Source organism: Pseudophryne corroboree, chromosome 2 (assembly GCF_028390025.1).
Source record: "Pseudophryne corroboree isolate aPseCor3 chromosome 2, aPseCor3.hap2, whole genome shotgun sequence".
Classification (NCBI taxonomy): Eukaryota; Metazoa; Chordata; class Amphibia; order Anura; family Myobatrachidae; genus Pseudophryne; species Pseudophryne corroboree.
This window is the reverse complement of record NC_086445.1, coordinates 630,516,380-630,540,526: the sequence shown is the minus strand read 5'-3', so window position 1 is coordinate 630,540,526 and position 24,147 is coordinate 630,516,380. Positions and strand designations below refer to the sequence as shown.

General features: G+C 48.2%; 1 protein-coding gene across 3 annotated transcripts in view; it reads left to right on the top strand.

Moving 5' to 3' along the window:
* Positions 1-24,147, top strand: part of SMIM29 (small integral membrane protein 29) — a 100,553-nt gene that overhangs the window by 35,959 nt on the left and 40,447 nt on the right. For 2 of the 3 annotated variants that reach the window (XM_063954871.1, XM_063954868.1), the window contains exons 2-4: positions 5,085-5,250; positions 19,016-19,041; positions 19,748-19,847. In XM_063954871.1, coding sequence (XP_063810941.1) covers positions 5,140-5,250; positions 19,016-19,041; positions 19,748-19,847 — 237 coding nt within the window. In that variant the 5' untranslated portion in view covers positions 5,085-5,139. Of the gene's footprint in view, positions 1-5,084; positions 5,251-19,015; positions 19,042-19,747; positions 19,881-24,147 lie in introns of all 3 variants that reach the window. The other variant, XM_063954872.1, reaches the window with a different exon arrangement.

The following is a 24,147-nucleotide window of genomic DNA, read 5'->3' as shown; positions in this document are numbered from 1 at the left end:
GGTTCACTCCCAGTTGGATCCCTGGGCAATAGATATTGTGTCTCAGGGATACAAGCTGGAATTCGAGGAGATGCCCCCGCAACGATACCTCAAATCGGCCCTGCCAGCTTCCCCCCACGAGAGAGAAATAGTGTTAACTGCAATTCACAAATTGTATCTTCAACAGGTGGTGGTCAAGGTTCCCCTCCTTCAACAAGGAAGGGGTTATTATTCGACCATGTTTGTAGTCCCGAAACCGGACGGTTCAGTCAGACCCATATTAAATTTAAAATCCCTGAACATATACCTGAAAAGGTTCAAGTTCAAGATGGAATCGCTGAGAGCGGTCATCGCAAGCCTGGAAGGGGGGGATTTTATGGTGTCTCTGGACATAAAGGATGCATACCTTCATGTTCCCATTTATCCACCTCATCAGGCGTACCTCTGATTTGTGGTACAGGATTGTCATTACCAATTTCAGACGTTGCCGTTTAGTCTCTCTACGGCACCGAGAATATTTACCAAGGTAAAGGCGGAGATGATGGTACTCCTGCGGAAGCAAGGAGTCACAATTATCCCATACTTGGACGATCTCATAAAAGCGAGATCAAGAGAGCAGTTGCTGATCAGCGTAGCACTTTCTGTGGAAGTGTTACGGCAACACGTCTGGATTCTAAATATTCCAAAGTCGCAGTTGGTTCCTACGACTCGTCTGCCTTTCCTGGGCATGATTCTAGACACAGACCAGAAAAGGGTTTATCTCCCGATGGAGTAAGCTCAGGAACTCATGACACTGGTCAGGAACCTATTAAAACCAAAACAGGTGTCAGTGCATCACTGCACTCGTGTCCTGGGAAAGATGGTGGCATCATACGAGGCCATTCCCTTCGGCAGGTTCCATGCGAGGACTTTTCAATGGGACTTACTGGACAAGTGGTCCGGATCATATCTTCAGATGCATCGGTTAATCACCCTATCCCCCAGGGCCAGGGTATCACTCCTGTGGTGGCTGCAGAGCGCTCACTTTCTCGAGGGCCGCAGATTCGGCATTCAGGACTGGGTCCTGGTGACCACGGACGCAAGCCTCAGAGGTTGGGGTGCAGTCACACAGGGAAGAAATTTCCAAGGTCTGTGGTCAAGTCAAGAGACTTGCCTTCACATCAACATCCTGGAACTAAGGGCCATATACATCGCCCTACGTCAAGCGGAGACCCTGCTTCGCTACCAACCGGTTCTGATTCAGTCAGACAACATCACCGCAGTGGCTCATGTAAACCGCCAAGGCGGCACAAGAAGCAGAGTGGCGATGGCGGAAGCCACCAGAATTCTTCGCTGGGCGGAGAATCACGTAAGCGCACTGTCAGCAGTGTTCATCCCGGGAGTGGACAACTGGGAAGCAGACTTCCTCAGCAGACACGACCTCCACCCGGGAGAGTGGGGACTTCATCAGGAAGTCTTTGCACAGATTACAAGTCGGTGGGAACTGCCACAGGTGGACATCATGGCATCCCGCCTCAACAAAAAGCTACAGAGGTATTGCGCCAGGTCAAGAGACCCTCAGGCGATAGCTGTAGATGCCCTGGTGACACCGTGGGTGTTCCAGTCGGTCTATGTATTTCCTCCTCCTCCTCTCATACCCAAGGTGCTGAGGATAATAAGAAAAAGAGGAGTGAGAACAAAACTCATTGTTCCAGATTGGCCAAGAAGGACTTGGTATCCAGATCTGCAAGAAATGCTCACAGAGGATCAGTGGCCTCTTCCTCTAAGACAGGACTTGTTGCAACAGGGGCCCTGTCTGTTCCAAGACTTACCGCGGCTGCGTTTGAGGCATGGCGGTTGAACGCCGGATCCTAGCAGAGAAAGGCATTCCGGATGAGGTCATTCCTACGCTGATAAAGGCTAGGAAGGACGTGACAGCTCAACATTATCACCGTATATGGCGAAAATATGTTGCTTGGTGTGAGGCCAGGAATGCTCCTACGGAGGAATTCCAGCTGGGCCGTTTCCTTCACTTCCTACAGTCCGGAGTGAATTTGGGCCTAAAATTGGGTTCCATTAAAGTCCAGATTTCGGCCCTATCCATTTTCTTTCAAAAAGAGTTGGCTTCTCTACCTGAAGTTCAGACGTTTGTAAAGGGAGTGCTGCATATTCAGACCCCTTTTGTGCCTCCAGTGGCACCTTGGGATCTTAACGTGGTGTTGAGTTTCCTGAAATCCCACTGGTTTGAACCACTCAAAACGGTGGAGTTGAAATATCTCACGTGGAAGGTGGTCATGCTATTAGCCCTGGCTTCGGCTAGGCGTGTGTCAGAGTTGGCGGCTTTGTCACATTAAAGCCCCTATCTGGTTTTCCATGCGGATAGAGCAGAATTGCGGACTTGTCCACAATTTCTGCCGAAAGTGGTTTCATCCTTTCATATAAACCAACCTATTGTGGTGCCTGTGGCTACTACTGACTTGGAGGATTCCGAGTTACTTGATGTGGTCAGGGCTTTGAAGGTTTATGTAGCCAGAACGGCTAGGGTCAGGAAAACAGTCCTGTTTATCCTGTATGCTTCCAACAAGCTTGGTGCTCCTGCTTTAAAGCAAACTATTGCTCGCTGGATCTGTAACACGATTCAGCAGGCTCATTCTGCGGCTGGATTGCCGCTGCCAAAATCAGTAAAAGCCCATTCCACTAGGAAGGTGGGCTCTTCTTGGGCGGCTGCCCGAGGGGTCTCGGCATTACAGCTTTGCCGAGCGGCTACTTGGTCAGGTTCAAACACTTTTGCAAAGTTCTACAAGTTTGATACCCTGGCTGAGGAGGACCTTGTGTTGCTCAATCGGTGCTGCAGAGTCATCCGCACTCTCCCGCCCGTTTGGGAGCTTTGGTATAATCCCCATGGTCCTTACGGAGTCCCCAGCATCCACTAGGACGTTAGAGAAAATAAGATCTTACTTACCGGTAAATCTATTTCTCGTAGTCCGTAGTGGATGCTGGGCGCCCGTCCCAAGTGCGGAATTCTTCTGCAATACTTGTATATAGTTCTTGCTTCAATAAGGGTTATGTTATGGTTGCATCAGGGTTGACCTGATGCTCTGTTGTTTATCATACTGTTAACTGGTTGTTTTCACTTGTTATACGGTGTGATTGGTGTGGCTGGTATGAATCTTGCCCTAGATTACCAAAATCCTTTCCTTGTACTGTCAGCTCTTCTGGGCACAGTTTCTCTAACTGAGGTCTGGAGGAGGGGCATAGAGGGAGGAGCCAGTGCACACCAGAACCTAAATTCTTTCTTAAAGTGCCCATGTCTCCTGCGGAGCCCGTCTATCCCCATGGTCCTTACGGAGTCCCCAGCATCCACTACGGACTGCGAGAAATAGATTTACCGGTAAGTAAAATCTTATTTTTCGGGTATATCAGCAAAGCTAGGCAGTTAAAGGAGCTAGAATTGGACGCTTCTTAAATTGCACAGTACAGACATGTAGGTGAAATTGTATAAATAAAGAAGTGTGGATACGTACTTTTCTATGGTTCAACGAAGAGCATTATAGTATCTATTTTTAATTCGGTTTAAAGTTGCATATGTGCTGTAAATCATTTCATAGCTGTTGCAAGCTCTTAGGACCTACGAGTCCCTCCTCAGGCATTACTTTATATTCTGTTTTGGTTTGTAGTATTCAATTAACCATTTATGTAGGGATTGTTTTTCCACATTTCACATTTATACACCCTTTTCACAGAAAATGAAAATACCGGGTGAAGCAGTTCTACTCGGTAATTTGCCGATAAACACTGGTCCTTTTTCTGTGTGAAAGGGTCAACTCGGGTTGAAATTCCCGGGACTTCGACCCAGAAATCTACCAGGGTCAGAGACCCAGGAATTTCTACCCGGGTTGAACCTTTCACACAAGCGAAATAACTGCGTTGATCCGCAAATGACCGGGTCCTGCTGCGCATGCGCCACTGCCGACATCACCGCTGCCGGGTCGACGGGCAGAGAAAGCTGTACAAAAGTACACAATCTGCAGTGAGCCCTGTTATTACGCCAGCCAAAGCTGGCGTAATTATCACTGGGCTCACTGCACAGTGTTTTGTTTTTGTTTGTTTTTTAAAGATATTTTTAGTAAATTCGGCCAGTTATTTTGTATCACGGCAAGATTATCTCTGGTGCACCCCTCCAGACGGAATGTAGTTAAAATACCGCCAGACTGGATCCTGGCAGCCCATATACTGACGCCGGAATCCCTGAACAGCAGCATAATGCTGGCATCAAAAGCCAGACAGCGCTCGGGAGCCAGGCGTCAAAATACCGATTCCTGGAATCCTGAACGGTCTTTTAGCGGGACACACTCGCGTCCGGCCACGGGGAGGGGCTGAGGTTATGTTTAGGCATTAAAAGGGGGGTTAGAGTGCAGGGATGGGAATGGGATGGTTAGGGAGGGGGGGCTAGGGTTAAGCACTTACAAGGGGAGGTTAGGGTTAGGCAGCGGGGAAGGGAGGGTTAGGGTTAGGCTACTTTCTCGGGATTCTGATGGACGGGATACCGCTGTCTGTATTTTGACCACCGGCATCCCACCCATCGGTGTATCATACCGAATCCCTCCAGACTGATTTGTTTATTATTCTAACTTAAACAAATCTATAAGGCACTGTATTCCAGAATTCATAAAATCGTCTATAACTCACGTATGAGTTGCCTTCCAGACAGATCCTTCACAGGAAATGCGTTTACATAACTTTTGCATACTTTTAATTCCAATTAATTTTGGGGCTCACTGTCCTATGCAAGGAGAGCAATAATGTGTTATGATTCTCATTTGTGGTGAATTTGGTACCACTGGTTGTGGTAATGCTAAAATTGCAAGTTTTCCCTTGCACCTCTATGAATACATTTTGTCTTTCTTATTATATGCAACATTCATTATTAAAGCTAGTAAAATATTTTTCAGAATATAATTTTGTTGTCCCACTATTTCCCCGTTTTGTGTATGGTAGGCTGCCTCCTATTACACATTGGTCAATTCATTAATTTAGGTATTAGATTGTCACATTTGCACTGCATGTGATTCGGGTGGTTTATATAATGATATTAAACTAATTTTTGCTACTTCTCTCTGTGTTAGATTGTTTGCTGCGGCACATTCTCTTTATCACCCTCATGCTCCCCTCACTGCTGCCATGAGTAACTCCACGGATTCTGGATCAAGTGATATGAATGCTGATTCAATGGGAGGGATTGTTCTGGTTCCTTTCTTCCTTATCACTGTGCTTGGTGTAGTTGTGGCTGTGGTGAGTGCTAAAACTCCACTTTCTTTCTTCTTTACTCTTTCAAATCCCAGGACTGTTTTGTATGATTTTCTCATGTACAGTATCACTGCATTTATCTTTCACTCTGCTACCCTGTACTGACCCTCACAACTACCCTGCTACCCTGTACTGACCCTCACAACTACCCTGCTACCTTGTACTGAACCTCACAACTACCCTGCTACCCTGTACTGTACCCTGAAAAGTACTCTGCTACCCTGTACTGACGCTCACAACTACTCTGCTACCCTGTACTGACCCTCACAACTACCTTGCTACCTTGTACTGAACCTCACAACTACCCTGCTACCTTGTACTGAACCTCACAATTACCCTGTACTGACCCCCACAACTACCCTGCTAACTTGTACTGACCCCCACAACTACCCTGCTAACTTGTACTGACCCCCACAACTACCCTGCTAACTTGTACTGACCCTCACAACTACCCTGCTAACTTGTACTGACCCTCACAACTACCCTGCTAACTTGTACTGACCCTCACAACTACCCTGCTACCCTGTACTGACCCTCACAACTACCCTGCTACCCTGTACTGACCCTCACAATTACCCTGTACTGACCCCCACAACTACCCTGCTAACTTGTACTGACCCCCACAACTACCCTGCTAACTTGTACTGACCCCCACAACTACCTTGCTAACTTGTACTGACCCTCACAACTACCCTGCTACCCTGTACTGACCCTCACAACTACCCTGCTACCCTGTACTGACCCTCACAACTACCCTTCTACCTTGTACTGAACCTCACAACTACCCTGCTACTCTATACTGACCCTCACAACTACCCCGCTACCCTTTACTGACCCTCACAACTGCCCTGCTACCCTGTATTGAGCCTCATAACTACCCTGCTACCTTGTACTGACCCTTACAACTTCCCTGCTACCTTGTACTGAACCTCACAGCTACCCTGCTACTCTGTACTGACCCTCACAACTACCCCAATACCTTTACAATACCCTGTTACCCTGTATTAAACCTCATAACTACCCTGCTGCCTTGTACCGAACCTCACAACTACCTTGCTACTCTGTACTGACCTTCACAACTACTCTGCTACACTGTACTGACCTTCACAACTGTCCTGCTACCCTGTATTGAGCCTCACAACTACTCCGTATTGAACCTCACAACTACCCTGTACTGTACACTCAAAAGTACCCTGTTACCCTGTATTGAGCCTCATAACTACCCTGCTACATTGTACTGACCCTCGCAAATACCCTGCCACCTTGTACTAACCATCAAAACTAACCTGTATTGAACCTCACAACTACCCTGCTATCTTGTACTGACCCTTACAACTACCCTGCTACCTTGTACTGACCCTTACAACTACCCTTCTACCTTGTACTGACCCTTACAACTACCCTGCTACCTTGTACTGAACCTCACAACTACCCTGCTACCTTGTACTGACCCTTACAACTACCCTGCTACCTTGTACTGAACCTCAAAACTACCCTGCTACTCTGTACTGTCCCTCACAACTACCCCGCTACCCTTGTACTGACCTTCACAACTACTCTGCTACCCTTTACTGAACCTCACAACTACCTTGCTACGCTGTACTGACCTTCACAACTACTATGCTACACTGTACTGACCTTCACAACTGTCCTGCTACCCTGTATTGAGCCTCACAACTACTCCATATTGAACCTCACAACTACCCTGCTACCCGGTACTGTACCCTCAAAAGTACCCTGCTACCCTGTATTGAGCCTCATAACTACCCTGCTACCATTTGCTGAACCTCACAACTACCTTGCTACCCTGTACTGACCTTCACAACTACTCTGCTACTATCTACTGACCCTCACAACTGCCCTGTTACCCTGTATTGAGCCTCATAACTACCCTGCTACATTGTACTGACCCTCACAGCTACCATGCTACCTTGTACTGACCATCAAAACTAACCTTTATTGAACCTCACAACTACCCTGCTACCTTGTACTGAACCTCACAACTACCCTGCTACCTTATACTGACCCTTACAACTACCCTTCTACCTTGTACTTAACCTCACAACTACCCTGCTACCTTGTACTGACCCTTACAACTACTCTGCTACCTTATACTGAACCTCACAACTACCCTGCTACCTTGTACTGAACCTCACAACTACTCTGCTACCCTGTATTGACCCTCACAACTACCCCGCTACCCTGTACTGACCTTCACAACTACCCCGCTACCCTGTACTGACCTTCACAACTACTCTGCTACCCTGTACTGACCCTCACAACTTCCCTGATACCCTGTATTGAGCCTCACAACTACTCCGTATTGAACCTCACAACTACCCTGCTACCCTGTACTGTACCCTCAGAAATACCCTGCTACCCTGTACTGATCCTCACAACTACCCTGTACTGACCATACAAACTCTGCTAGGAATCCACATTTTCCTTTGGTACATTTAGTGTTCCTGCACTGTACACACAGCTTTCACCTTCAATGCACCTGTCCTGGTAACACTGTTTTATACTAACAAATTCCCATTTCTCTGACGTCCTAAGTGGATGCTGGGACTCCGTAAGGACCATGGGGAATAGCGGCTCCGCAGGAGACTGGGCACAACTATAAAGAAAGCTTTAGGTCTAACTGGTGTCCACTCGCTCCTCCCACTATGACCCTCCTCCAGACTTCAGTTAGAATCTTGTGCCTGGCTGAGCTGGATGCAAACTAGGGGCTCTCCTGAGCTCCTAGAAAGAAAGTATATTTAGGTTTATTATTTTACAGTGAGATCTGCTGGCAACAGACTCACTGCAGCGAGGGACTAAGGGGAGAAGAAGCGAACCTACCTAACAGGTGGTAGTTTGGGCTTCTTAGGCTACTGGACACCATTAGCTCCAGAGGGATCGACCGCAGGACCCGACCTTGGTGTTCGTTCCCGGAGCCGCGCCGCCGCCCCCCTTACAGAGCCAGAAGCACGAAGAGGTCCGGAAAATCGGCGGCAGAAGACTTCGGTCTTCACCATTGCTCCTCATGTACACCTCACACTCCGGTCACTGATGGGTGCAGGGCGCTGGGGGGGGGGGCGCCCTGAGGGCAATATATGACACCTTGGCTGGCAAATCTACATCATATATAGTCCTAGAGGCTATATAGATGTAAAATTACCCCTGCCAGTATTCCAGAAAAAGCGGGAGAAAGTCCGCCGAAAAAGGGGCGGGGCCATCTCCCTCAGCACACTGGCGCCATTTTTCCCTCACAGCTCCGCTGGAAGGAAGCTCCCTGGCTCTCCCCTGCAGTCTGAACACTACAGAAGGGTAAAAAAAGAGAGGGGGGGCACTAAATTTAGGCGCAGGATATATATATATATATATTATATTATATAAAAAAGCAGCTATAAGGGAAAACACTCATTTCTCTATCGTCCTAGTGGATGCTGGGGTTCCTGAAAGGACCATGGGGAATAGCGGCTCCGCAGGAGACAGGGCACAAAAAGTAAAGCTTTAGGATCAGGTGGTGTGCACTGGCTCCTCCCCCTATGACCCTCCTCCAAGCCAGTTAGATTTTTGTGCCCGGCCGAGAAGGGTGCAATTCTAGGTGGCTCTCATAAAGAGCTGCTTAGAGAGTTTAGCTTAGGTTTTTTATTTTACAGTGATTCCTGCTGGCAACAGGGTCACTGCAACGAGGGACAGAGGGGAGAAGAAGTGAACTCACCTGCGTGCAGGATGGATTGGCTTCTTGGCTACTGGACATGAAGCTCCAGAGGGACGATCACAGGTACAGCCTGGATGGTCACCGGAGCCACGCCGCCGGCCCCCTCACAGATGCTGAAGCAAGAAGAGGTCCAGAATCGGCGGCTGAAGACTCCTGCAGTCTTCTTAAGGTAGCGCACAGCACTGCAGCTGTGCGCCATTTTCCTCTCAGCACACTTCACACGGCAGTCACTGAGGGTGCAGGGCGCTGGGGGGGGGCGCCCTGGGAGGCAAATGAAAACCTTTAAAAAGGCTAAAAATACCTCACATATAGCCCCAGAGGCTATATGGAGATATTTACCCCTGCCTAAATGTACTAAATAGCGGGAGACGAGCCCGCCGGAAAAGGGGCGGGGCCTATCTCCTCAGCACACGGCGCCATTTTCTGTCACAGCTCCGCTGGTCAGGAAGGCTCCCAGGTCTCTCCCCTGCACTGCACTACAGAAACAGGGTATAACAGAGAGGGGGGGCAAAATAAATGGCTATATATATATATTAATATAAAAGCAGCTATAAGGGAGCACTTAATCATAAGGCTATCCCTGTCATATATAGCGCTTTTTGGTGTGTGCTGGCAGACTCTCCCTCTGTCTCCCCAAAGGGCTAGTGGGTCCTGTCTTCGTATAGAGCATTCCCTGTGTGTCTGCTGTGTGTCGGTACGTGTGTGTCGACATGTATGAGGACGATATTGGCGTGGAGGCGGAGCAAATTGCCTGTAATGGTGATGTCACTCTCTAGGGAGTCGACACCGGAATGGATGGCTTATTTAGGAAATTACGTGATAATGTCAACACGCTGCAAAGTCGGTTGACGACATGAGACGGCCGACAAACAATTAGTACGGTCCAGACGTCTCAAAAACACCGTCAAGGGTTTTTAAAACGCCCGTTTACTTTAGTCGGTCGACACAGACACAGACAGGGACACTGAATCCAGTGTCGACGGTGAATAAACAAACGTATTCCTTATTAGGGCCACACGTTAAAGGCAATGAAGGAGGTGTTACGTATTTCTGATACTACAAGTACCACAAAAGAGGGTATTATGTGGGATGTGAAAAAACTACCATAGTTTTTCCTGAATCAGATAAATTAAATAAAGTGTGTGATGATGCGTGGGTTCCCCCCGATAGAAAATTATGGGCGGTATACCCTTTCCCGCCAGAAGTTAGGGCGCGTTGGGAAACACCCCTTAAGGTGGATAAGGCGCTCACACGCTTATCAAAACAAGTGGCGGTACCGTCTATAGATAGGGCCGTCCTCAAGGACCAGCTGACAAGGCTGGAAAATATAATAAAAAGTATATACACACATACTGGTGTTATACTGCGGCCAGCGATCGCCTCAGCCTGGATGTGCAGAGCTAGGGTGGCTTGGTCGGATTCCCTGACTAAAAATATTGATACCCTTGACAGGGACAGTATTTTATTGACTATAGAGCATTTCTATATATGCGAGATGCACAGAGGGATATTTGCACTCTGGCATCATGAATAAACGCGATGTCCATAACTGCCAGAAGATGTTATGGACACGACAGTGGTCAGGTGATGCAGATTCCAAACGGCACAGTATGGCCGTATAAAGGAAGAGGACTTGTTTGGGGTCGGTCCATCGGACCTGGTGGTCACGGCAACTGCTGGAAAATCCACCGTTTTTTACCCTAAGTCACATCTCTGCAGAAAAAGACACCGTCTTTTCAGCCTCAGTCCTCTCGTCCCTATAAGATCATATCTGCCCAGGGATAGAGGAAAGGGAAGAAGACTGCAGCAGGCAGCCCATTCCCAGGAACAGAAGCGTTCCACCGCGTCTGACAAGTTCTCAGCATGGCGCTGAGACCGTACAGGACCCCTGGATCCTACAAGTAGTATCCCGGGGGTACAGATGGGAATGTCGAGACGTTTCCCCTTCGCAGGCTCCTGAAGTCTGCTTTACCAAGTCTCCCTCCGACAAGGAGGTAGTATGGGAAAAAATTCACAAGCTGTATTCCCAGCAGGTGATAATTAAATTACCCCTCCTACTACAGAAAAGGGGTATTATTCCACACTATATTGTGGTACTGAAGCCAGAAGGCTAGGTGAGACTTATTCTAAAAATTTTTTTTTGAACACTTACAAAGGTTCAAATTAAGATGAAGTCACTCAGAGCAGTGATAACGAACCAGGAAGAAGGGGACTATATAGTGTCCCGGGACATCAGGGATGCTTACCTCTATGTCCCAAATTTGCCCTTCTCACTAAGGGTACCTCAGGTTCGTGGTGCAGAACTGTCACTATCAGTTTCAGACACTGCCGTTTGGATTGTCCACGGCACCCCGGGGTCTTTACCAAGGTAATGGCCGAAATGATGATTCTTCTTCGAAGAAAAGGCGTCTTAATTATCCCTTACTTGTACGATCTCCTGATAGGGGCATAGTCCAGGGAACAGTTGGAGGTCGGAGTAGCACTATCTCGGATACTGCTACAATCAGCACGGGTGGATTCTAAATATTCCAAAATCGCAGCTGATCCCGACGACACGTCTGCTGTGCCTAGGGATGATTCTGGACACAGTCCAGAAAAAGGTGTTTCTCCCGGAAGAGAAAGCCAGGGAGTTATCCGAGCAAGTCAGGAACCTCCTAAAAACAGTGCATCATTGCACAAGGGTCCTGGTAAAAATGGTGGCTTCCTACGAAGCAATTCCATTCGGCAGATTTCACGTAAGAACTTTTCAGTGGGATCTGCTGGACAAATGGTCCGGATCGCATCTTCAGATGCATCAGCGGATAACCCAATATCCAAGGACAAGGGTGTCTCTCCTGTGGTGGTTATAGAGTGCTCATCTTCTAGAGGGCCGCAGATTCGGCATTCAGGATTGGATGCTGGTAACCACGGAGCCCAGCCTGAGAGGCTGGGGAGCAGTCACACAAGGGAAAAATTTCCAGGGAGTGTGATCAAGTATGGAGACTTTTCTCCACATAAATATACTGGAGCTAAGGGTAAATTTATAATGCTCTAAGCTTAGCAAGACCTCTGCTTCAAGGTCAGCCGGTATTGATCCAGTGGGAAAAACATCACGGCAGTCGCCCACGTAAACAGACAGGGCGACACAAGAAGCAGGAGGGCAATGGCAGAAACTGCAAGGACTTTTCGCTGGGCGGAAAATCATGTGATAACACTGTCAGCAGTTTTTCATCCCGGGAATGGAAACTGGGAAGCAGACTTCCTCAGCACGACCTCCACCCGGGAGAGTGGAAACTTCATTGAGAAGTTTTTTCCACATGATTGTAAACCGTTGGGAAATACCAAAGGTGGACATGATGGCGTCCCGTCTGAACAAAAAACGGGACAGGTATTGCGCCAGGTCAAGAGACTCTCAGGCAATAGATGTGGACGTTCTGGTAACACTGTGGGTGTACCAGTCGGTGTATGTGTTCCCTCCTCTGCTTCTCATACCTAAGGTGCTGAGAATTATAAGACGTAGAGGAGTAAGAACTATACTCATGGCTCCGGATTGGCCAAGAAGGACTTGGTACCCGGAACTTCAAGAGATGCTTACAGAGGTCTTATGGCCTCTGCCGCTAAGAAGGGACTTGCTTCAGCAAGTACCATGTCTGTTCCAAGACTTACCGCAGCTGCGTTTGTCGGCATGGCGATGGAAAGCCGGATCCTAAGGGAAAAAAGGCATTCCGGAAGAGGTCATTCCTACCCTGGTCAAAGCCAGAAAGGAGGTGACCGCACAACATTATCACCACGTGTGGCGAAAATATGTTGCGTGGTGTGAGGCCAGGAAGGCCCCACAAAGAAATTTCAACTCGGTCGTTTCCTGCATTTCCTGCAAACAGGAGTGTCTATGGGCCTCAAATTGGGGTCCATTAAGGTTCAAATTCGGCCCTGTAAATTTTCTTCCAGAAAGAATTGGCTTCAGTTCCTGAGGTCCAGAAGTTTGTCAAGGGAGTATTGCATATACAAACCCCTTTTTTGTGCCTCCAGTGGCACTGTGGGATCTCAACGTAGTTCTGGGATTCCTCAAATCACATTGGTTTAAAACCAGTCAAATATGTAGATTTGAAGCATCTCACATAAAAAGTGACCATGCTCTTGGCCCTGGCCTGGACCAGGCGAGTGTCAAATTGGTGGTTTTTTCTCAAAAAAGCCCATATCTGTTTGTCCATTCGGACAGGGCAGAGCTGCGGACTCGTCCCCAGTTCTCTCCCTAAGGTGGTGTCAGTGTTTCACCTGAACCAGCTTATTGTGGTGCCTTGCACCTACTAGGGACTTGGAGGACTCCAAGTTGCTAGAAGTTGTCAGGGCCCTGAAAATATGTTCCAGGACAGCTGGAGTCAGAAAATCTGACTCGCTGTTTATACTGTATGCACCCAACAAGTTGGGTGCGCCTGCTTCTAAGCAGTCGATTGCTCGTTGGATTTGTAACACAATTCAACTTGTACATTCTGAGGCAGGCCTGCCACAGTCTAAATCGGTTAAGGCCCATTCCACAAGGAAGGTGGGCTCATCTTGGGCGGCTGCCCGAGAGGTCTCGGCATTACAACTCTGCCGAGCAGATACGTGGTCAGGGGAGAACACGTTTGTAAAATTCTACAAATTTGATATCCTGGCAAAAGAGGACCTGGAGTTCTCTCATTCGGTGCTGCAGAGTCATCCGCACTCTCCCGCCCGTTTGGGAGCTTTGGTATAATCCCCATGGTCCTTTCAGGAACCCCAGCATCCACTAGGACGATAGAGAAAATAAGAATTTACTTACCGATAATTCTATTTCTCGGAGTCCGTAGTGGATGCTGGGCGCCCATCCCAAGTGCGGATTATCTGCAATACTTGTACATAGTTACAAAAATCGGGTTATTATTGTTGTGAGCCATCTTTTCAGAGGCTCCGCTGTTATCATACTGTTAACTGGGTTTAGATCACAAGTTGTACGGTGTGATTGGTGTGGCTGGTATGAGTCTTACCCGGGATTCAAAATTCCTCCCTTATTGTGTACGCTCGTCCGGGCACAGTACCTAACTGGCTTGGAGGAGGGTCATAGGGGGAGGAGCCAGTGCACACCACCTGATCCTAAAGCTTTACTTTTTGTGCCCTGTCTCCTGCGGAGCCGCTATTCCCCATGGTCCTTTCAGGAACCCCAGCATCCACTACGGACTCCGAGAAATAGAATTATCGGTAAGTAAATTCTTATTTTATAGTGGGATCCCGGTGTTATATAGCGCTCTGGTGTGTGCTGGCATACTCCCTCTCTGTCTCCCCAAAGGGCTTTGTGGGGTCCTGTCCTCTGTCAGAGCATTCCCTGTGTGTTTGCGGTGTGTCGGTACGGCTGTGTCGACATGTTTGATGAGGAGGATTATGTGGAGGCGGAGCAGATGCCTGTAAACGTGATGTCCCCCCCTGCGGGGTCGACACCTGAGTGGATGGTGCTGTGGAAGGAATTACGCGACAGTGTCGACTCCTTGCATAAAAGGTTTGACGACATACCTAATGTGGGACAGCCGGCTTCTCAGCCTGTGCCTGCCCAGGCGTCTCAAAAGTCATCAGGGGCTCTAAAACGCCCGCTACCTCAGATGGCAGACACAGATGTCGACACGGATACTGACTCCAGTGTCGACGACGATGAGACTAATGTAACTTCCAGTAGGGCCACACGTTACATGATTGAGGCAATGAAAAATGTGTTGCACATTTCTGATGTTACCCCCGGTACCACAAAAAAGGGTATTATGTTTGGAAAAAAAAAACTACCAGTAGCTTTTCCTCCATCTGAAGAGTTAAATGAAGTGTGTGAAGAAGCGTGGGCTTCCCCTGATAAAAAGCTGGTAATTTCTAAGAGGTTACTAATGGCGTACCCTTTCCCGCCAGAGGATAGGGCACGCTGGTAAACATCCCCTAGGGTGGATAAAGCGCTCACACGCTTGTCAAAGAAGGTAGCACTACCGTCTCCGGATACGGCCGCCCTGAAGGAATCTGCTGATAGAAAGCAGGAGGCTATCCTGAAATCTATATATACACACACAGGTGTTATATTGAGACCGGCTATTGCTTCAGCCTGGATGTGCAGTGCTGCTGCTGCGTGGTCAGATTCCCTGTCAGAAAATATAGATACCCTAGACAGGGACACTATATTGCTAAACGTAGAGCATATAAAAGACGCACTTTTATACATGAGGGATGCACAGAGGGATATTTGCCGGCTGGCATCCAAAATTAGTGCAATGTCCATTTCTGCCAGGAGAGGGTTATGGACTCGGCAGTGGACAGGAGATACAGATTCCAAACGACACATGGAAGTTCTGCCTTATAAGGGTGAGGAGTTGTTCAGGGATGGTCTCTCGGACCTCGTATCCACAGCAACAGCTGGGAAGTCTACATTTTTACCCCATGTTCCCTCACAACCAAAGAAAGCACCGTATTATCAGGTACAGTCCTTTCGGCCCAATAGGGGCAAGCGGGATAAAGGCGCGTCCTTTCTGCCCAGAGGCAGAGGTAGGGGAAAGAAGCTGCAGCATACAGCCAGTTCCCAGGAGCAAAAGTCCTCCCCCGCTTCCTCTAAGTCCACAGCATGACGCTGGGGCTCCACAGGCAGAGCCAGGTACGGTGGGGGCCCGTCTCAAATATTTCAGCAATCAGTGGGCTCGCTCACGGGTGGATCCCTGGATCCTTCAAGTAGTATCTCAGGGGTACAAGCTGGAATTCGAGACGTCTCCCCCCCGCCGTTTCCTCAAATCTGCCTTGCCAACCACTCCCTCAGGCAGGGAGGCAGTGTTACAGGCAATTCACAAGCTGTATTCACAACAAGTGATAGTAAAGGTGCCCCTACTTCAACAAGGAAGGGGTTACTATTCCACAATGTTTGTGGTACCGAAACCGGACGGTTCGGTGAGACCCATTTTAAATTTGAAATCCTTGAACACATATATAAAAAAATTCAAGTTCAAGATGGAATCGCTCAGGGCAGTTATTGCAAGCCTGGACGAGGGAGATTACATGGTATCACTGGACATCAAGGATGCTTACCTGCATGTCCCCATTTACCATCCTCACCAGGAGTACCTCAGATTTGTGGTACAGGATTGTCATTACCAATTCCAGACGTTGCCGTTCGGTCTATCCACGGCTCCGAGGGTCTTTACCAAGGTAATGGCCGAAATGATGATACTCCTTCGAAAGAAGGGAATTTTAATTATCCCGTACTTGGACGATCTCCTGATAAAGGCGAGGTCCAGAGAGCAGTTGTTGGTCGGGATAGCACTATCTCGGGAAGTGCTACAACAGCACGGCTGGATTCTAAACATTCCAAAGTCACAGCTGGTCCCTACGACACGTCTACTGTTCCTGGGGATGGTTCTGGACACAGAACAGAGAAAAGTGTTTCTCCCGGAGGAGAAGGCTAAGGAGCTGTCATCTCTAGTCAGAGGCCTCCTAAAACCAAAACAGTTGTCGGTGCATCACTGCACGCGGATCCTGGGAAAAATGGTAGCTTCCTACGAAGCGATTCCATTCGGCAGGTTTCATGCAAGAACCTTTCAGTGGGACCTGTTGGACAAGTGGTCCGGATCGCATCTTCAGATGCATCGACTGATAACCCTGTCTCCAAGGACAAGGGTATCTCTGCTGTGATGGCTACAGAGTGCTCATCTTCAAGAGGGCCGCAGATTCAGCATACAGGACTGGGTCCTGGTGACCACGGATGCCAGCCTTCGAGGCTGGGGGGCAGTCACACAGGGAAGAAACTTCCAAGGACTATGGTCAAGTCAGGAGACTTCCCTGCACATAAATATTCTGGAACTAAGGGCCATTTACAATGCCCTAAGTCAGGCAAAACCCCTGCTTCAAAACCAGCCGGTACTGATCCAGTCAGACAACATCACGGCGGTCGCCCATGTAAACCGACAGGGCGGCACGAGAAGCAGGACGGCAATGGCAGAAGCCACAAGGATTCTCCGATGGGCGGAAAATCACGTGTTAGCACTGTCAGCAGTGTTCATTCCGGGAGTGGACAACTGGGAAGCAGACTTCCTCAGCAGGCACGACCTCCACCCGGGAGAGTGGGGACTTCATCCAGAAGTCTTCCAAATGATTGTAAACCGTTGGGAAAGGCCACAGGTGGACATGATGGCGTCCCGCCTAAACAAAAAGCTAGAAAAGTATTGCGACAGGTCAAGAGACCCGCAGGCGATAGCTGTGGACGCTCTAGTGACACCGTGGGTGTACCGGTCGGTTTATGTGTTCCCTCCTCTTCCTCTCATACCAAAGGTACTGAGGATAATACGGAGAAGAGGAGTAAGAACTATACTCATTGTTCCGGATTGGCCAAGAAGAGCTTGGTACCCGGAACTTCAAGAAATGATCTCAGAGGACCCATGGCCTCTACCGCTCAGACAAGACCTGCTGCTGCAGGGGCCCTGTCTGTTCCAAGACTTACCGCGGCTGCGTTTGACGGCATGGCGGTTGAACACCGGATCCTGAATGAAAAGGGCTTTCCGGAGGAAGTCATTCCTACGCTGATTAAGGCTAGGAAAGAAGTAACCGCAAACCATTATCACCGCATATGGCGAAAATATGTTGCGTGGTGTAAGGCCAGGAAGGCCCCAATGGAGGAATTTCAGCTGGGCCGTTTCCTGCACTTCCTACAGTCAGGGGTGACTATGGGCCTTAAATTGGGTTCCATTAAGGTCCAGATTTCGGCTCTATCGATTTTCTTCCAGAGAGAACTGGCTTCACTACCTGAAGTTCAGACTTTTGTTAAGGGAGTGCTGCATATTCAGCCCCCTTTTGTGCCTCCAGTGGCACCTTGGGATCTCAACGTGGTGTTGGATTTCCTAAAGTCACATTGGTTTGAGCCACTGAAAACCGTGGATTTAAAATATCTCACGTGGAAAGTGGTCATGTTGTTGGCCTTGGCTTCGGCCAGGCGTGTATCAGAATTGGCGGCTTTGTCATGTAAAAGCTCTTATCTGATTTTCCATATGGATAGGGCAGAATTGAGGACTCGTCCCCAGTTTCTCCCTAAAGTGGTATCAGCGTTTCATCTGAACCAACCTATTGTGGTGCCTGCGGCTACAAAAGACTTGGAGGCTTCCAAGTTGTTGGACGTAGTCAGGGCCCTGAAAATATATGTTTCCAGGACGGCTGGAGTCAGGAAAACTGACTCGCTATTTATCCTGTATGCGCCCAACAAGTTGGGCGCACCTGCTTCAAAGCAGACTATTGCTCGCTGGATCTGTAGTGCGATTCAGCTTGCACATTCTGCGGCTGGACTGCCGCATCCAAAATCAGTGAAAGCCCATTCCACGAGGAAGGTGGGCTCTTCTTGGGCGGCTGCCCGAGGGGTCTCGGCTCTACAACTTTGCCGAGCAGCTACTTGGTCGGGGTCAAACACATTTGCAAAATTCTACAAGTTTGACACCCTGGCTGAGGAGGACCTAGAGTTTGCCCATTCGGTGCTGCAGAGTCATCCGCACTCTCCCGCCCGTTTGGGAGCTTTGGTATAATCCCCATGGTCCTTACGGAGTCCCAGCATCCACTTAGGACGTCAGAGAAAATAAGAATTTACTCACCGGTAATTCTATTTCACGTAGTCCGTAGTGGATGCTGGGCGCCCATCCCAAGTGCGGATTGTCTGCAATACTTGTATATAGTTGTTGCTTAACTAAAGGGTTATTGTTGAGCCATCTGTTGAGAGGCTCAGTTGTTATCATACTGTTAACTGGGTATTGTATCACGAGTTATACGGTGTGATTGGTGTGGCTGGTATGAGTCTTACCCGGGATTCAAAATCCTTCCTTATTGTGTCAGCTCTTCCGGGCACAGTATCCTAACTGAAGTCTGGAGGAGGGTCATAGTGGGAGGAGCCAGTGCACACCAGTTAGACCTAAAGCTTTCTTTATAGTTGTGCCCAGTCTCCTGCGGAGCCGCTATTCCCCATGGTAATTACGGAGTCCCAGCATCCACTACGGACTACGAGAAATAGAATTACCGGTGAGTTAATTCTTATTTTATTTTTTTCTCCACTTACAGATCATGTATGTAAAGAAGAGGAAAAGGTAATAGCAATAATAACAACAAAGAAGTTGTGTGCATTAGATTGCCATATATACCCAGAGAAATACTATGTTACATTGCTTGTAGTCTTCCCTTTCATAATGGTATACAGTATATTTGGGTTGAGTACGGGATCCCGCCGGTCAGAATACCGATGCCGGGATACCGACCGCCATAATGCCGGCAGGATGGGGGGAACGCAACGAGGTCCTATTCCCGCTCCATGGGTGTAGTGGACACCCAGGAGTGGGAATATCTCTGGCAGCGCTGCCGGCATTCTGACCGCCGGGATCCCGACCACATCCCGTATATTTGTCTAGGGGTGTTTGTATGCATTTGGGGACATTAGGTGGAAAGGAATTGATATAAATAATTGCATTTTTATTGATACAAAGTGTAATTTAGTGAGCGATAATTACTTATTTGGGAAAGATAATACTATAAAGTGCACACAACTGTTCTTCCAGTGCTTGTGCAAGCGAGGAAGAGGCAACATTTCCAGTCCCACCTCAGGTGTTAAAATTACCAAACACACCTCTGCTTCCCTTTCTTACTCCTACTATAGAAGCACCTGCTACAATTCCCTTTATTGTATCATGTAACAGGTTGGAACAATGTATGGGCACTATTTTTCTTTTTGTTTCTATAAACCAGGCAGGTTAATGTATTGTATTTTATTGAACTGCCATATGTTTCTCCCCGTTCCAGAGTGGACCGACTTAGACATCATTTACTTCCCCTGTACAGCTATGATCCTGCGGAAGAGATACATGAAGCTGAGCAAGAGCTATTGGGACAAGACACAAAGGTCTGTCACTACACTGACAACCAAAACGCATAGGTATATGTGGAACATAGGACAAGACATTGCAGCTTCTGTAAAAATCCAGGACCAGATCCAAGCACAGTTTTAAAAACAAATGCACTTTATTTGGGATTTTAAGCAAGAACAGGCGATGCAGCCAATCATTTGGGCATGTTGGGAGATTTTTCTTTCCCAATTGTCCAATCATTGCTGATCGGTTGCACCTATAGACTATCATTTATCAGCCCGATCCACTGATGATCTGCGAATCAGGCTGATAATTACATCGGGGGTAATTCCAAGTTGATCGCAGCAGGAATTGTTTTTAGCAGTTGGGCAAAACCATGTGCACTGCAGGGAAGGCAGATTTAACATGTGCAGAGAGAGTTAGATTTGGGTGTGGTGTGTTCAATCTGCAATCTAATTTGCAGTGTAAAAATAAAGCAGCCAGTATTTACCCTGCACAGAAACAAAATAACCCACCCAAATCTAACTCTTTCTGCACATGTTATATCTGCCTCCCCTGCAGTGCACATGGGCCCTCATTCCGAGTTGTTCGCTCACTAGCCGCTTTTCGCAGCAGTGCACACGCTAAGCCGCCGCCCTCTGGGAGTGAATCTTAGCTTAGCAGAATTGCGAACGAATGATTCGCAAAATTGCGAATAGAAATTTCTTAGCAGTTTCTGAGTAGCTCGAGACTTACTCTGCCACTGCGATCAGTTCAGTCAGTTTCGCTCCTGGTTTGACGTCACAAACACACCCAGCGCTCGCCCAGGCACTGCCCCATTTCTCCAGCCACTCCCGCGTTTTTCTCAGAAACGGCAGCGTTTTTTCACACACACCCATAAAACGTCCAGTTTCCGCCCAGAAACACACACTTCCTGTCAATCACACTCCGATCACCAGAACGAAGAAAAAACCTCGTAATGCCGTGAGTAAAATACCAAACTTCTTAGCAAATTTACTTGACGCAGCCGCAGTGCGAACATTGCGCATGCGCAGTTAGCGGAAAATCGCACCGATGCGAAGGAAAATAACGAGCGAACAACTCGGAATGAGGGCCATGGTTTTGCCCAACTGCTAACAAAATTGCTGCTGCGATCAACTTGGAATTACCCCCATAGTGTGTGACTGGCTAAAGCCTTGATCTGTGTTAGTCCCAGAAAGTTGTCCACTTCCCAAAGACAAACTGTAAATAAAGTACTGCTGCTATGCCAGATGAGTTTTTGAAGACTTTGCTTTGAAATTCATCTGAAATCATCTTTCAAAACTGAGAATTACTAGAACACTAAATTATAGTTCAGTGCTTGATAAAGTGGTATATTTCATAAAAATGATCTAACTTTAATCTGGGAAAGGGAACAGATATTGAAGTACATGTTTATTTATTTATTTATTTATTAACAGTTTCTTATATAGTGCAGCAAATTCCGTTGCGCTTTACAATGTTGCTTTCTCATACGTCCTAGAGGATGCTGGGGATGCTTCAAGAACCATGGGGTATAGACGGCATCCGCAGGAGACATGGGCACTTTAAGACTTTAAAAGGGGTGTGAACTGGCTCCTCCCTCTATGCCCCTCCTCCAGATTCCAGTTAGATTCTGTGCCCAGTGAGACTGGATGCACACTGAGGAGCTCTCCAGAGTTTCTCAGAAAAAATACTTTGTTAGGTTTGTTATTTCAGGGAGACCTGCTGGCAACAGGCTCCCTGCATCGTGGGACTGAGGGGAGAGAAGCAGACCTACTTCTGTGAGTTCAAAGGCTCTGCTTCTTAGGCTACTGGACACCATTAGCTCCAGAGGGTCCGATCACTTGGTACGCCTAGCTGCTCCCCCCTTGCAGAGCCAGAAGAAAGAAGCCGGGTGAGTAAAAGAAGATCTTCAGTGACGGTAGAAGACTGCTTTTGAGGTACCGCGCTGCGCGCCATGCTCCCACATACAGAATGGCACTGCAGGGTGCAGGGCGCATGGGGGGCGCCCTGGGCAGCATAAATCCTCAAATAGCGACTGGCAGAAGTGTATAAAGTGCCTGTGCACTAACTCCAGCCCCCTGCCAGTATAAAGATGTAAAATTAAGCGGGACTGAAGCGCGCCATTAAGGGGGCGTGGCTTAGCCCTCACAGCTCTGACCAGCGCCATTTTCTCTTCACAGAAGCGGCAGAGACGCTGAGCCTGGCATCCTACACTGCTGTACAAGTAACAGGGTGCAAAACGGGGGGGGGGGGCACAAGGGATTTGGTGCTAATTATTTGAAAGTAAAAGCGCTAACAGGTCTGGGCAGTATTTTACTCGTTTCCGAACCGGGATAGGCGCTGGGTTGTGAGCTGGCAGAACTCCCTCTGTGTTTCTCGAACAGGCTTTGTTGTGGGTATGTCTCCTATAGCCCCAGTGTGGTTGTGGGTGTCGGTACGTGTGTGTCGACATGTCTGAGGCTGAGTGCTCTTCCCAGGAGGAGGCTGGAGTGGGGACAGAAAAGGCTGTGGGAGTGACCGTGTCGGCACCGCCGACGGCTGATTGGGTAAATATGTTGAGTGTTTTGAATGCAAATGTGGCTCGGTTAACTAAGAGATTAGATAAATCTGAGTCTAAGAACCAGACATGGAGGAAATCCATGGAGGATGCATTGTCACAAGCTCAGACCCCTTCGGGGTCACAGAAACGTGCATTTACCCAGATAGCATTACGGATACCGACACGGCTACCAGATAGCAGATACGGATACCAGTGTCGACTATAGTGATGCCAGATTGAATCCTAAACTGGCTAAGAGTATTCAGTACATGATTGTGGCGATAAAAGAAATGTTGCATATAACAGAGGACCCTGCTGTTCCTGATACTAGGGTCTGTATGTATAAAGGAAAGAAACCTGAGGTAACGTTTCCTCCCTCTCATGAACTGAACGCTCTTTTTGAAAAGGCTTGGGAAAATCCTGACAAGAAGGTACAGGTTCCCAAAAGAATTCCAGTGGCATATCCGTTTCCTTCTGGGGACAGGGAAAAGTGGGAGTCAACCCCCACGGTAGACAAAGCTCTGTCGCGTCTATCCAAGAAGGTGGCGCTTCCGTCTCCTGACACTGCAGCCCTAAAGGATCCTGCATATCGTAAGAAGGAAAATACACTAAAATCCATTTATGTCACTACGGGTTCGCTACTCAGGCCTGCCGTTGCTTCGGCATGGGTGAGTAGCACTATTGAAAAGTGGGCAGATAACTTGTCATCTGAGATAGATACCCTAGACAGGGATAGCGTGCTTTTGACTCTGGGTCATATCAGGGATGCTGCAGCATATTTAAAAGAAGCTGTAAGGGATGGCCTTTTCGGATCATGGGCCAATGCCTTGGCAGTCTCAGCTAGGAGAGCATTGTGGATTCATCAATGGAATGCTGATGCTGACTCTAAGAAGGCGATGGAGTCTTTACCGTTTAACGGTAGTGTCTTGTTTGGTGACGGCCTCACTGACCTGGTATCTACGGCTACCGCGGGTAAGTCGTAATTTTTACCTTATGTTGCTGCACAACAGAAGAAAACGTTGCACTATCAGATGCAGTCCTTTCAGCCCAATAAATACAAAAAAGGACGAGGGTCCTCCTTCCTTGCTGCGAGAGGAAGAGGAAGGGGAAAAAGGTCGCAGGCTGTGGCAAGTTCCCAAGAACAGAAGTCCTCTCCGGCTTCTACCAAATCCACCGCATGACGCTGGGGCTCCTCTGCGGGAGTCCGCACCGGTGGGGGCACGTCTCAAACTCTTCAGTCAGGTTTGGGTGCACTCAGAACTGGATCCTTGGATATTAGAAATAGTTACCCAAGGGTACAAATTAGAGTTTCAAGACGTGCCCCCTCACCGATTTTTCAAATCGACCTTACCAGCTTCTCTTCTAGAAAGGGAGGTAGTATGCGCTGCAATACTAAAGCTGTGTCAAAATCAAGTAATTGTCACGGTACCCCCGTCACAACAGGGGGAGGGTTTTTATTCGAGTCTGTTCGTGGTCCCGAAGCCGGACGGCTCAGTCAGACCGATTCTGAACCTAAAATCCCTCAATTTCTTTCCAAAAAAAAATTCAAATTCAAGATGGAATCCCTCCAAGCAGTGATCTCCAGTCTGGAGGAGGGGGATTATATGGTGTCGGTCGACATTACAGGATGCCTACTTACACGTCCCCATATATCCTCCACATCAGGCATACCTGAGGTTTGCTGTTCAGGATTGTCATTACCAATTTCAGACGTTGCCGTTTGGTCTGTCCACGGCTCCAAGGATTTTCACCAAGGTTATGGCGGAAATGATGGTTCTCCTGCGCAAGCAGGG